The sequence below is a fragment of the Cetorhinus maximus genome, unplaced genomic scaffold (assembly GCF_964194155.1).
Source record: "Cetorhinus maximus unplaced genomic scaffold, sCetMax3.hap1.1 HAP1_SCAFFOLD_241, whole genome shotgun sequence".
In the NCBI taxonomy this organism is placed as follows: domain Eukaryota; kingdom Metazoa; phylum Chordata; class Chondrichthyes; order Lamniformes; family Cetorhinidae; genus Cetorhinus; species Cetorhinus maximus.
In genome coordinates this window covers 527,147-540,359 of record NW_027596203.1, presented here as the reverse complement: position 1 = coordinate 540,359, position 13,213 = coordinate 527,147, and the positions used below count along the sequence as shown (strand labels likewise).

General features: G+C 49.6%; 1 protein-coding gene across 1 annotated transcript in view; it reads left to right on the top strand.

Annotated features, from left to right (window-relative positions):
- The first annotated feature begins 2,300 nt into the window (after nucleotides 1-2,300).
- The window catches only part of psenen (presenilin enhancer, gamma-secretase subunit), an 11,827-nt gene continuing 914 nt past the window's right edge, over nucleotides 2,301-13,213 (top strand). The window contains exons 1-3 of the mRNA XM_078535058.1: nucleotides 2,301-2,422; nucleotides 3,152-3,253; nucleotides 11,485-11,589. Coding sequence (XP_078391184.1) covers nucleotides 3,193-3,253; nucleotides 11,485-11,589 — 166 coding nt within the window. The 5' untranslated portion in view covers nucleotides 2,301-2,422; nucleotides 3,152-3,192. The remainder of the gene's footprint in view (nucleotides 2,423-3,151; nucleotides 3,254-11,484; nucleotides 11,590-13,213) is intronic.

Here is a 13,213-nt window from a genome sequence, read left to right as displayed (position 1 = left end):
AACACTGACTGTGGGAGGGTCAGTGCTGAGGGATTGCTGCACTGTCGGAGGGTCAGCACTGAGGGAGTGCCGCACTGTCGGAGGGTCAGTACTGAGGGAGTGCTGCACTGTCGGAGGGTCAGTACTGAGGGAGTGCTGCACTGTCGGAGGGTCGGTACTGAGGGAGTGCTGTACTGTCGGAGGTTCAGTGTTGAGGGAGTGCTGCACTGTCAGAGGGTCAGTACTGAGGGAGTGCTGCACTGTCGGAGGGTCAGTACTGAGGGAGTGCCGCACTGTCGGAGTGTCAGAACTGAGGGAGTGCCGCACTGTCAGAGGGTCAGTACTGAGGGAGTGCTGCACTGTCGGAGGGTCAGTACTGAGGGAGTGCTGCACTGTCGGAGGGTCAGTACTGAGGGAGTGCTGCACTGTCGGAGTGTCAGAACTGAGGGAGTGCTGCACTGTTGGAGGGTCAGTATTGAGGGAGTGCTGCACTGTCGGAGGGTCAGTACTGAGGGGGTGCCGCACTGTCAGAGGGTCAGGACTGAGGAAGTGCCGCACTGTCGGAGGGTCAGTCCTGAGGGAGTGCTGCACTGTCGGAGGGTCAGTCCTGAGGGAGTGCTGCACTGTCGGAGGGTCAGTCCTGAGGGAGTGCTGCACTGTCAGAGGGTCAGTACTGAGGGAGTGCCGCACTGTCGGAGGATCAGTATTGAGGGAGTGCTGCACTGTTGGAGGGTCAGTACTGAGGGAGTGCCGCACCGTCGGAGGGTCAGTACTGAGGGAGTGCCGCACCGTCGGAGGGTCAGTGCTGAGGGAGTACTGCACTGTCAGAGGGTCAGTGCTGAGGGAGTGCTGCACTGTTGGAGAGTCCATTCTGAGGGGGTTCTGCCCTGTCAGAGGGTCATGAGGGGGGAATGGGTCATGATGGTGCTCCCGCTGTTACCTGGACATTCTGCATCCTCCTGGCCCCGGGTGAAGTGAAAACAGAGAGGATTCACCCTCCCTCGGTTAGAATGTAATTCCTGAGCAGACGTTTCAGGATACCCCCTCCCCATTCTCCCTCAGGATACCCCCTCCCCATTCTCCCTCAGGATACCCCCTCCCCATTCTCCCTCAGGATACCCCCTCCCCATTCTCCCTCAGGATACCCCCTCCCCATTCTCCCTCAGGATACCCCCTCCCCATTCCCCCTCAGGATACCCCCTCCCCATTCCCCCTCAGGATACCCCCTCCCCATTCTCCCTCAGGATACCCCCTCCCCATTCCCCCTCAGGATACCCCCTCCCCATTCTCCCACAGGATACCCCCTCCCCTTGCCCCCCACAGGATACACCCTCCCCATCCCCCTCAGGATACCCCCACCCTATTCCCCCTCAGGATAACCCCCTCCCCATTCCCCCACAGGATATCCCCTCCCCATCCCCCCACAGGATACCCCCTCCCCCCACAGGATACCCCCTCCCCATCCCCCCACAGGATACCACCTCCCCATCCCCCCACAGGATACCCCCTCCCCATTCCCCCCACAGGATACCCCCTCCCCATTCCCCCCACAGGATACCCCCTCCCCATCCCCCCACAGGATACCCCCTCCCCATCCCCCCACAGGACACCCCCTCCCCATTCCCCCTCAGGACACCCCCTCCCCATTCCCCCTCAGGACACCCCCTCCCCATTCCCCCTCAGGACACCCCCTCCCCATTCCCCCTCAGGACACCCCCTCCCCATTCCCCCTCAGGACACCCCCTCCGCATTCCCCCTCAGGACACCCCTCCCCATTCCCCCTCAGGACACCCCCTCCCCATTCCCCTCAGGGACACCCCTCCCCATTCCCCTCAGGACACCCCCTCCCCATTCCCCTCAGGACACCCCCTCCCCATCCCCCCTCAGGATACCCCCTCCCCCCCAGATATATCCCCCCCCCCCAGATATCCCCCCCCCCCCAGATATCCCCCCCCCCCCAGATATCCCCCCCCCAAAATATCCCCTCTCCCCCCCATCAAAATATCCCCTTCCCCCCCATATCCCCTCCCCCCCTATATCCCCCCACCCAGATAACCCCCCCCAGGATATCCGCCCCCTCTCCCACTCAGGTCCTCCAGCTCCAGCGCCCTCTGCTGTCCTGGCGACAAAAACCAGGCAGTGCGCATGCGCGGGAGGTGCCGCCCGCTCACGAACCGTTCGGGGGAGACGGGATGGGAACAGGCGGCATTTTCAGGATCGAAAGTCCGACCGATTCCGCAGATTCAATGCGGGGGCGGAAAACACCGACTGAATCTCGATTGGTTCCAGATTGGGGCCATTTTATTTCCACCCCACCAAGACCCTCCCGGCAGACACTGGGGGGCGCTGTGCATTCTGGGGGTTGTAGTTCCCGGCGGCAGCTCCCGGCAGTCAGGTGCGGCGGCTGCGCAGGCGCAGCGAGAGCGGTGGCCAGAGAGACTGGGTGAGGCAGAAAATCCACAGGAAGCGGGGGAGGGGGCTTAAAGTGGGGGGAGGAGAGAGGAGAGGGAAGGGGGGAGGAGAGAGGGTGTTAAAGGGGAGGGAGGGGAGGGGGGGTTGTTAAAGGGGAGGGGAGGGGGGGTTGTTAAAGGGGAGGGAGGGGGGGTTGTTAAGGGGAGGGGAGGGGGGTTGTTAAAGGGGAGGGGGAGGGGGGGTTGTTAAGGGGAGGGAGGGGGGGTTGTTAAAGGGGAGGGGAGGGGGGTTGTTAAAGGGGAGGGGAGGGGAGGGGGGGTTGTTAAAGGGGAGGGGAGGGAGGGGGGTTGTTAAAGGGGAGGGGAGGGAGGGGGGGTTGTTAAAGGGAGGGGAGGGGAGGGGGGTTGTTAAAGGGGAGGGAGGGGAGGGGGGTTGTTAAGGGGAGGGAGGTTGTTAAAGGGGAGGGGAGGGGGGGTTGTAAAGGGGAGGGGAGGGGGGGTTGTTAAAGGGGAGGTGGATAAAGGGGGAGGAGGGGGGATAAAGGGCAGAATGGGAAGAGGGAGTGAAAGGGGAGGGGCAAATTAAAGGGAGGGGGCATTTGCTGGGGAGGGGGAGTGAAGGACAGAGGGATTATAGTGATAGGATGATGAGGTATTGAGGGAGGGAATGAAAGGAAGATCCCATTCCATGGTCTATCCTTTGCCCTGTGTTCCCACCTTGCTGCTGGTGCTCGCTGACCGTCATCTCTCTCTGTCCGCAGGTACCTGAGGTGAGACGTCAGTCGGCAGTTCAACCGGCAGAATGAATCTGGAGCGAGTGAGCAACGAAGATAAACTGAACCTGTGTCGCAAATACTATCTGGGTGAGAAACTTCGTGGCGAATGCAGGCTGAGGTTGTGCTGTCAGTGGGGAAAATAATGTGTAGCCACAGCACCTTCCAAACCCACAACCACTACCATCTAGAAGGGCAAGGGCAGCAGACACATGGGGACACCACCACCTGGAAGTTCCCCTCCAAGTCACTCACCATCCCGACTTGGAAATATATCGGCCGTTCCTTCACTGTCAACTGGGTCAAAATCCTGGAACTCCCTCCCTAACAGCACCGTGGGTGTACCTACACCACACGGGACTGCAGCGGCTCAAGAAGGCAGCTCACCCACCACCTTCTCAAGGGGCAATTAGGGGTGGGCAATAAATGCTGGCCCAGCCAGCGAAGCTCACATCCTGTGAATGAATGAAAAAAATGTGCACCCCACAAGTGCTAGGCAATGACTGTCTCTAACAAGTGAAAATCTTATATCACTCCTTGACATTCAATGGCATTACCATCACTGAATTCCCCACTATCAACAACCTGCAGGTTACCATTGACCAGAAACTGAACTGGACTAGCCATGTAAATACTGTGGCGACAAGAGCAGTTCAGAGGCCGGGAATTCTGCAGAGATCAACTCCCCTCCTGACTCCCCAAACCCTCCATCTACAAGGCACAAGTCAGGAGTGCGATGGAATACTCTCCCCTTGCCTGGATGCAAGGAAAGAATTGAAAAGCAGAGAAGTTATGTTAAACTTGTGTTGAACCTTGGTTAGTCCACACTTGGAGCACTGTGCACAGTCCTGGTCTCCATATCCCTTGGTTAGACCACACTTGGAGCACTGTGCACAGTCCTGGTCTCCATATCCCTTGGTTAGACCACACTGGGAGCACTGCACAGTCCTGGTCTCCATATCCCTTGGTTAGACCACACTGGGAGCACTGCACAGTCCTGGTCTCCATATCCCTTGGTTAGACCACACTGGGAGCACTGCACAGTCCTGGTCTCCATATCTCTTGGTTAGACCACACTGGGAGCACTGCACAGTCCTGGTCTCCATATCCCTTGGTTAGACTACACTCGAAATACAGTTCCGGTCTCCATACCTCTTGGTTAAACCACACTTGGAGCACCGTGCACAGTTCAGGACTCTTTATCCCTTGGTTAGACCACACTTGGAGCACTGTGCACAGTTCTGGTCTCCATATCTCTTGGTTAGACCATACTCGGAGCACTGTGCACAGTTCCGGTCTCCATATTTCTTGGTTAGACCACACTTGAAGCACTGTGCACAGTCCTGGTCTCCATATTTCTTGGTTAGACCACACTTGGAGCACTGTGCACAGTTGTGGTCTCCATATCCCTTGGTTAGACCACACTGGGAGCACTGTGCACAGTCCTGGTCTCCATATCTCTTGGTTAGCCCACACTGGGAGCACTGTGCACAGTCCTGGTCTCCATATCTCTTGGTTAGACCACACTTGGAGCACTGTGCACAGTTCTGGTCTCCATATCCCTTGGTTAGACCACACTGGGAGCACTGTGCACAGTTCAGGACTCTTTATCCCTTGGTTAGACCACACTGGGAGCACTGTGCACAGTTCAGGTCTCCTTATCCCTTGGTTAGACCACACTTGGAGCACTGTGCACAGTCCTGGCCTTAATATGTCTTGGTTAGACCACACTGGGAGCACTGTGCACAGTTCCGGTCTCCATATGGGAGCACTGTGTGCAGTCCTGGCCTCCATATGTCTTGGTTAGACCACACTTGGAGCACTGTGCACAGTTCCGGTCTCCATATCCCTTGGTTAGACCACACTTGGAGCACTGTGCACAGTTCCGGTCTCCATATCCCTTGGTTAGACTTCTTAGATACAAGCCTATAGTGTCCAACCTTTCCTCACTAGACATGCCACGCATTCCTGGTATTGGTCTAGTAAACCTTCCCTGAACTGCTAATCCATTTCCGTCTTTCCTTAATTAAGGAGACCAATACTGTACACAATACTCCAGATGTAGTCTCACCAGTGCCCTGTACAACTGAAGCATAACCTGCCTACTTTTGTATTCAATTCCCCTCACAATCAACTATAACATTCTGTTAGCTTTCCTAATTACCTGCTGTACCTGCACACTAACCTTTTGCGCCTGTATTGCTAGGGGGTTGGAGTTTAAAAACAGGGAAGTCTTGATATAACTGTACAGGGTGTTGGAGAGGCCGCACCTGGAGTACTGTGTACAGTTTTGGTCCCCGTATTTAAGAAAGGATATACTGGCATTGGAGGCAGTTCAAAAGAGATTCACTGGACTGATTCCTGAGATGAAGGGGTTGACTTATCAAGAACGGCTAAACAGATTAGGCCTTTATTCATTAGAGTTTAGAAGAATGAGGGGTGATCTTATTGAAACGTACAAGATTCTGAGGGGGCTTGACAGGGTAGATGTTGAGAAGATGTTTCCACTAGTGGGGGAATCTCAAACTAGGGGACACAGTTATAGAATGAGGGGACACTCATTTCAACTGAGATGTGTCATGAAGCTATTAATGTATATAATATTTTGGAAAATATTTTTCTTTTAAAACAGAAGTTTAGTCTGCGGGTGTGACTTAATTGGATTAAAGCCGGCTGGTCTGAGTGCTTTGATAGGTACTGTTTTAGATGTGGAAGAGAGATAGCGTGCATTTGCATTTTTTGAATAGAGCATTCTAGAAGTGGGGTGAAAAATGATATCTTTCTAGCAGATACCAAGCCATATGTTTATATTACTAATAAAATTGGTACTATGAAAGGGGTTTTATTGTTAAAAGGTGAAGTTCAATGCGCCTGGTGAGACAATGAGAATTTGAATTCAATGGGGCTGGTAGGTATAACTTCAGTAGTTTTCGGGTGTGCAGGGCAGAGGTAATGTGGAATCAAAAGGCAGCTGTAAGCCTCCAACTGGCTCCACAGGAACCAAAGTGAAAAGAACCTAATTTTGAGTTTGTAAGGTGAAAATGCTTTGCCTGGTGTCTGGTTAAGTCTATGGGTTGTTGTTGCCTGAATGGAGTTTAGATTGGGAATTTGTTTTAAATTATGATAGTAGTAATTTGTAGCCATGTGTATATATATATATTTTAACCTGTGTAAATTAATAAAATGTTTCAATTAGTTTAATGTAAAGCCTCGAGAGATGGTGGTCTGATTCCTGAATTTAGAGTCGCATCTCAAACATAACACTTAAAATTATAGGTTATGACAGTTGTTAAAAGTTTCCCTCTGGCAATTTTAAATAACTCCGCTTTACCAACTGCATCGGTCATAATGATTGAGGGCTGTGCCGGGATAAATTATATTTCTAATTCCTCGATTGGTTAGGAATTGGTGAATCTTAAAGCTTAACGAGTACGAGAGGCACTTTGAATTCAGGAGTTGCGGAGGTAGTTGAGAAGTGGTGAGACTGCAGGATGGCTTTGGCAATTGCTAAGACTTGTCTGGGAGGAGGAGAGATAACTCTGATTGGGTTGGAGAGAATAACCACGAGTAACTTAACGGATTTGGCAGGTAAGTTACAATTGGGGTTACCTGAGGGAGTTAGGAAATCAGGTATAGTTGAAAGTATAAACACAGCATCTACAGTTGGAAGACACTAGTGAGTCACAACTGGAGGGAGCGAGACTTCAGTTGCAAACGAAGAATTTAAACAAGCAAAGGAACTGAAAAGGCTTGAATTTAGAAGCAAAGGACAGAGAAATAGCTTTTAAAAGGGAATTAGAAATTGCAGATATGGAGAAGGAGGAAAGGGAGAGAAAGGGAATTCCAACTGCAAATGTTGGCATTTAGAAAAGAGATGCCAGTGGGATTTGCCTGCAGAGCAGAACCCAGTGGGGAGATGTTTAAATTTGTACAGGCTCTTCCAAAGTTTGAGGAAAACGATATTGAAGCATTCGTTATTTCATTTGAGAAGCTGGCTAAACAGATGGAATGGCCACAGGCAAGCTAGACCTCGTTGTTCTCACGAGATCAAAGACCCACAGGGAAGGTCAAGATAAGTAGGCAGTTCAAAGGCAAGAAGAGGGTGTTGAAATCCAGTTAGCTGGCACTGTGTTTAATAAAAGCAAAACACTGCGGATGGCTGGAAATCGAGAACAAAAACAAAAATACCTGGAAAAACTCAACAGGTCTGATAGCATCTGCGTCATAGACAAAAGGACATCTTTGGCAGTCTCTTCTTGGCCTCCACCTATCACTGGCCCCCTATCCAGCTCTACCTGTTCCCTCCCACCCCCCTCCCCCCTCTACTAGCTTATATTTCATCTCATTTCTATATTTTTTTAGTTCTGATGAAGGGTCATACGGACTCGAAACGTCAACTGTATCCCTCTCCGCAGATGCTGTCAGACCTGCTGAGTTTCACTGTATTTAATAACATTGTTCAGGAGGAAGGAATGCAGAACAGTTCCAGTTGAAGTGTTTTAACCCCGAGGTTAGTCACCGAGGGAATATATTAATGAGAAAGCAGCAATCGGATCACATCTCAGCAAACGAAGGCTGGAGGGGAGGCCCGTCAGATTGTTATCCCATTAGGTCATAGAAATGAGATTGTGAGGATTGCTCGTGAAATTCCAATGGGAGGAACGCTCAGCGGCATTTGGAAGAATTATTGACTCGACTACAAGAAGCTAATTTTGGTGACGGACTTGGCTGAAAGTGAATTTGCAAAAGCGCAAGTTACGTATCTGGGCCGCACCATTGGACATGGCGAGGCGGCTCCGAGGGATGCGAAAGTCAAGACTATCGTGGATTTCCCAGTGCCTGCAACAAACCGAGACATTTTGACATTTCTGGGCATGAGTGAGTTTCACCGGAAATTTGTAGCAAATTTTAGCCAAGTGGTTGCTCCACTGACTGAACTATTAAAAAAAGAACAAGACATTTCAATGGGCACTGGAGCGTCAGAAGCCATTCGATAGTTTGAAAACTGTATCAACCACGGCACCAGCATGAGAAGTGCCTAATTACGCCAAGCAATTCGAGTTGGCCGTTGACACAAGCGATATGGGCATTGGGGCTGTACTGTTACAAGATGACGACTCTGGAATTGAAAAACCGATGGGGTATTTTTCACAGAAACTGAATGTACCACAAGAGAAGATATTCAGCGATCGTTGAGTTTGGTGTTAGCGTTGCAGCATTTTGAAATTTATGTTGCAAACAATTCATCAGAAACAATTGTTTATACAGACCATAATCCTTTGAAGTTTTTGGACATATTTCATGACAAAAGTGCAAGATGGAGTCTATTATTACAACCATTTCATCTACGTGTTATACATATTGCTGGGAGAGAGAATCTGTTCGCAGATGCGTTATCAAGAGTTTGAAATTTAAAGGAAATTGGGACATTTTTTAAAAAAAAAACCTGGACACTGAACTGGAGTGATTTCTGTTGTGTTGTGGTCAATTTGACAAACGGACCCCAGGAGTCTCAGGTACAGGTCACGATCGTTTATTCGAGCAATTGCAAGGGGAGAACCATCCCAGTGCAGCTTGAGATAGCACTCTGCTAAATTACAGGTGTTCAACATATTTAAACGTTACTGGTCATGTACAAGAACAGTTTCCAGATTCCGATCTCGTCAACATATAGGTTCACATTAAACAGGCATCTCTGGTAACAGGTACATCCATTGTTATGTCCCTATTTTTCACCCAGGCAGAGACCTTCCCTCCTACCTAAACTAGGACCATCTGTTCTCCCCTTATCTGTTGAAGAGCACACTTAACTTTAGTTGTTATTGCCATCCTCTGACTCCAGTCCGGCTCCCAAGACCTTTCTATTGTTTGCAGGCTCTAAGGCTGTGCAAGGTTCATCTGGTAACCAGGTTTACCTGTTAATGTACTTGATCGCACTGGCTACCTGGAGATTTTAAGTAATTCATTCCCTTTCAATAATTTCTCCCTTACCCTAAATTCTTACTTACTTTCTTCCCCCTAACAGTTGATACCTGTGATATAAATTTATGTTAATGCATGCATCTGGTAATGTGATAGTGCAATCGGTATAGGAGATGGTGTGTGATGGGTTATTAAAATGAAGCCGTCTTTTAGAATTATGACAGTTCATTTTCGGATAAGGAGGGGGATGTCATGAAGCTATTAATGTATCTAATATTTTGGAAAATATTTTTCTTTTAAAACAGAGGTTTAGTCTGTGGGTGCGTCTTAATTGGATTAAAGCCAGCTAGTCTGGTTGCTTTGATAGGTACTAGTTTTGATATGGAAGAGAGAGAGCGTGCGTGCGTTTGCATTTTTTTTGAATAGAGCATTCAAGAAGTGGGGTGAAAACGTGATGCCTATCTAGCAGCTACCAAGCCATATGTTTACATTACTAATAAAATTAGTACAATGAGTGGGGTTTCGTTGTTAAAAGGTGAAGTTCAAAGAGGCTGGTGAGACTATGAGAATTTGAATTCAATCAGTGGTGGTAGGTATAACTTCAGTAGTTTTTGGGTGTGAAGGGCAGAGGCAATGTGAGATCAAAAGGCAGCTGTAAGCCTCCAACTGGCATCACAGGAACCAAAGTGAAAAGAACCTCATTTTGAATTCGTAAGGTGAAAATGCTTTGCCTGGTGTTTGGTTAAGTCTATGGGTTGCTGTTGCCTTAATGGAGATTAGTTTGGGAATTTGTTAAAAGCTATGATGGTAGTAATCTGTAGCCATGTGTATATATATTTTAACCTGTGTAAATTAATAAAATGTATAAATTAGTTTAATGTAAAGCCTCGGGAACTGGTGGTCTGATTCCTGAATTTAGAGTCGCATCTCAAACATAACACTTAAAATTATAGGTTATGACAGTTGTTTAATGTTTCTCTCTGGTAATTTTTAAATAACTTCGCTTTGCCAACTGCATCGGTCATAACAGATGCAAAGGAATTTCTTCTCTCTCAAAGGGTAGTGAATGCCTAAAATTCCCTACCCCCAGAGAGTTGTGGAGGCTAGATCACAAAAGTATTTAAAGAGGAGGTAGGTAGATTTTTCAAAGATCGGGGAGTTGAGGGCTATGAGGAGCTGGCACGAAAGAGGAGTTGAGGCCTGGGGCAGATCAGCCATGATCTTATTGAATGGCTGGGCAGGCTTGAGGGGCTGAATGGCCTACTTCTCCTATTCCTTGTGTCCTTATGCACTAGGACACCCAGACCCTTCTGAATCTGAGCTCTGCCATCTCTCGGCATTTAGATCATCTTTTTTATTCTCCCCGTCAAAGTGAACAACTTCATATTTTCCCACATTATACTCCATCTGCCAGATCTTTGCCCATTCACTTAACTTATCTATATCCTTTGAAACCTCCTTATGTCCTCTTCACAATTTACTTTCCTACCCATCTTTGAGTCATCAGCAAATTTAGCAACCACTCCTTCGTTCCCTTTATCCAAGTCATTTATATAAATTGTAAAAAGTTGAGGTCCAGCACTGATGCCTGTAACACACCGCTCATTACATCCTACAAATCCAGAAAAAGACCCATTTATGCCAAACTCCCTGCTTCCTGTTCGCGAGCCAATCAACTATCCAGGCCAATATGTTACCCCCTACACCATGAGCTTTTATTTTCCACAATAACCTTCGGTGTGGCACCTTATCAAATGCCTTCTGGAAATCTAAGTACAGCACATCCACCGGTTCCCCTTTATCCACAGCACGTGTGACTCGTTCCAAAGAACTCCAATAAATTGGTTGAACGCGATTTCCCTTTCACAGAAACCGTGTTGACTCTGCCTGATCACCTTGAATTTTTCTAAGTGCCCTTCTCACTGGCCTGTCGTTTCCTGCCTTCTGTCTCCCTCCCTTTTTGAATAGAGGAGTTACATTTTGCCATTTTCCAATCTTAATGGCACCCTCCCCGAATTCGGGGAGTTTTGGAAAATTAAAACCAGTGCATCAGCTACCTCACTGGCGACTTCTTTCAAGACCTGAGGGTGAAGTCCATCTGGACCCGGGGATTTCTCAGCCCGCAGCCTCAACAATTTGCTCAGTACCACTCCCCTGGTGACTGTAATTTTCCAGAGTTCCTCCCTCCTTTCCGTTTCCTGATTTACAGCTATTCCCGGGGTGTTACTTGTCTCCTTAGTGAAGACCGAGACATAATACCTGTTTCGTCCTCCTCATTCTCCTTTTATTAATTCCTCAGACTCACTTTCGATAGGACCAACGCTCCCTTTTCTGACTTTTTCTTCTTTTAACTCTCGATAGAAACCCGTTGATGGATTTTCCCTCCTCGATTTTCCCAGGTGGATTTGCGCTGTTGCCGTTCCTGTGGCTGGTGAACGTGGTTTGGTTCTTCAGAGAAGCTTTCATGAAACCTCAGTTCAACGAACAGGCACAGATCAAGAAATGTGAGTACGACAGGCAATGCCCCGGACCCCACCCAGGTTTTGCCACCTCCTTTTGCCGCTTCTCCATAGGTTTTTTATCTTGATTACATCCGGACTGGAATATTCCAAGTTCCCTTGTTCAGCCTCACGTTTTCCACCCTCCGTCCGTCTCGGCCCATCCAAAACTCGCACTGACTTCCATATCTGAATTCACACCGGATCCCACGCTCCCCACTCACCGCTGATGTTCACTGAGCTACACTGACCCCCGGGCCATTTTACAATTCTCATCCTTGTTTTCAAATCCCTCCATGCCTCTCCCCGATTCTGTGTAATCTCTTCCAGCCCCTACAACCCTCCCTATCTCTGTAACCTCCTCCAGCCCCTACAACCCTCCCTATCTCTGTAACCTCCTCCAGCCCCTACAACCCTCCCTATCTCTGTATCCTCCTCCAGCCCCTACAGCCCTCCCTATCTCTGTAACCTCCTCCAGCCCCTACAACCCTCCCTATCTCTGTATCCTCCTCCAGCCCCTACAGCCCTCCCTATCTCTGTAACCCCCTCCAGCCCCTACAACCCTCCCTATCTCTGTAACCTCCTCCAGCCCCTACACCCCTCACTATCTCTGTAACCTCCTCCATCCCCTACAACCCTCCCTATCTCTGTAACCTGCTCCAGCCCCTACAACCCTCCCTATCTCTGTAACCCCCTCCAGCCCCTACAACCCTCCCTATCTCCGTAACCCCCTCCAGCCCCCACAACACTCCAAGATCTCTGTAACCTCCTCCAGTCCCTCCAACCCTCCCTTATCTCTGTAACCTCCTCCAGCCCCTACAACCCTCCCTATCTCTGTAACCTCTTCCAGCTCCTTCAACCCTCCCTATCTCTGTAACCTCCTCCAGCCCCCTACAACCCTCCCTATCTCTGTAACCTCCTCCAGCCCCTATAACCCTCCCTATCTCTGTAACCTCCTCCAGCCCCTACAACCCTCCCTATCTCTGTAACCTCCTCCAGCCCCTACAACCCTCACTATCTCTGTAACCTCCTCCATCCCCTACAACCCTCACTATCTCTGTAACCTCCTCCATCCCCTACAACCCTCCCTATCTCTGTAACCTGCTCCAGCCCCTACAACCCTCCCTATCTCTGTAACCCCCTCCAGCCCCTACAACCCTCCCTATCTCCGTAACCCCCTCCAGCCCCCACAACACTCCAAGATCTCTGTAACCTCCTCCAGCCCCTTCAACCCTCCCTATCTCTGTAACCTCCTCCAGCCCCTACAACCCTCCCTATCTCTGTAACCTCTTCCAGCTCCTACAACCCTCCCTATCTTTGTAACCTCCTCCAGCCCCTACAACCCTCCCTATCTCTGTAACCTCCTCCAACCCTCCCTTATCTCTGTAACCTCCTCCATCCCCTACAACCCTCCCTATCTCTGTAACCTCTTCCAGCTCCTTCAACCCTCCCTATCTCTGTAACCTCCTCCAGCCCCTACAACTCTCCCTATCTCTGTAACCTCCTCCAGTCCCTCCAACCCTCCCTTATCTCTGTAACCTCCTCCAGCCCCTACAACCCTCCCTATCTCTGTAACCTCTTCCAGCTCCTTCAACCCTCCCTATCTCTGTAACCTCTTCCAGCTCCTTCA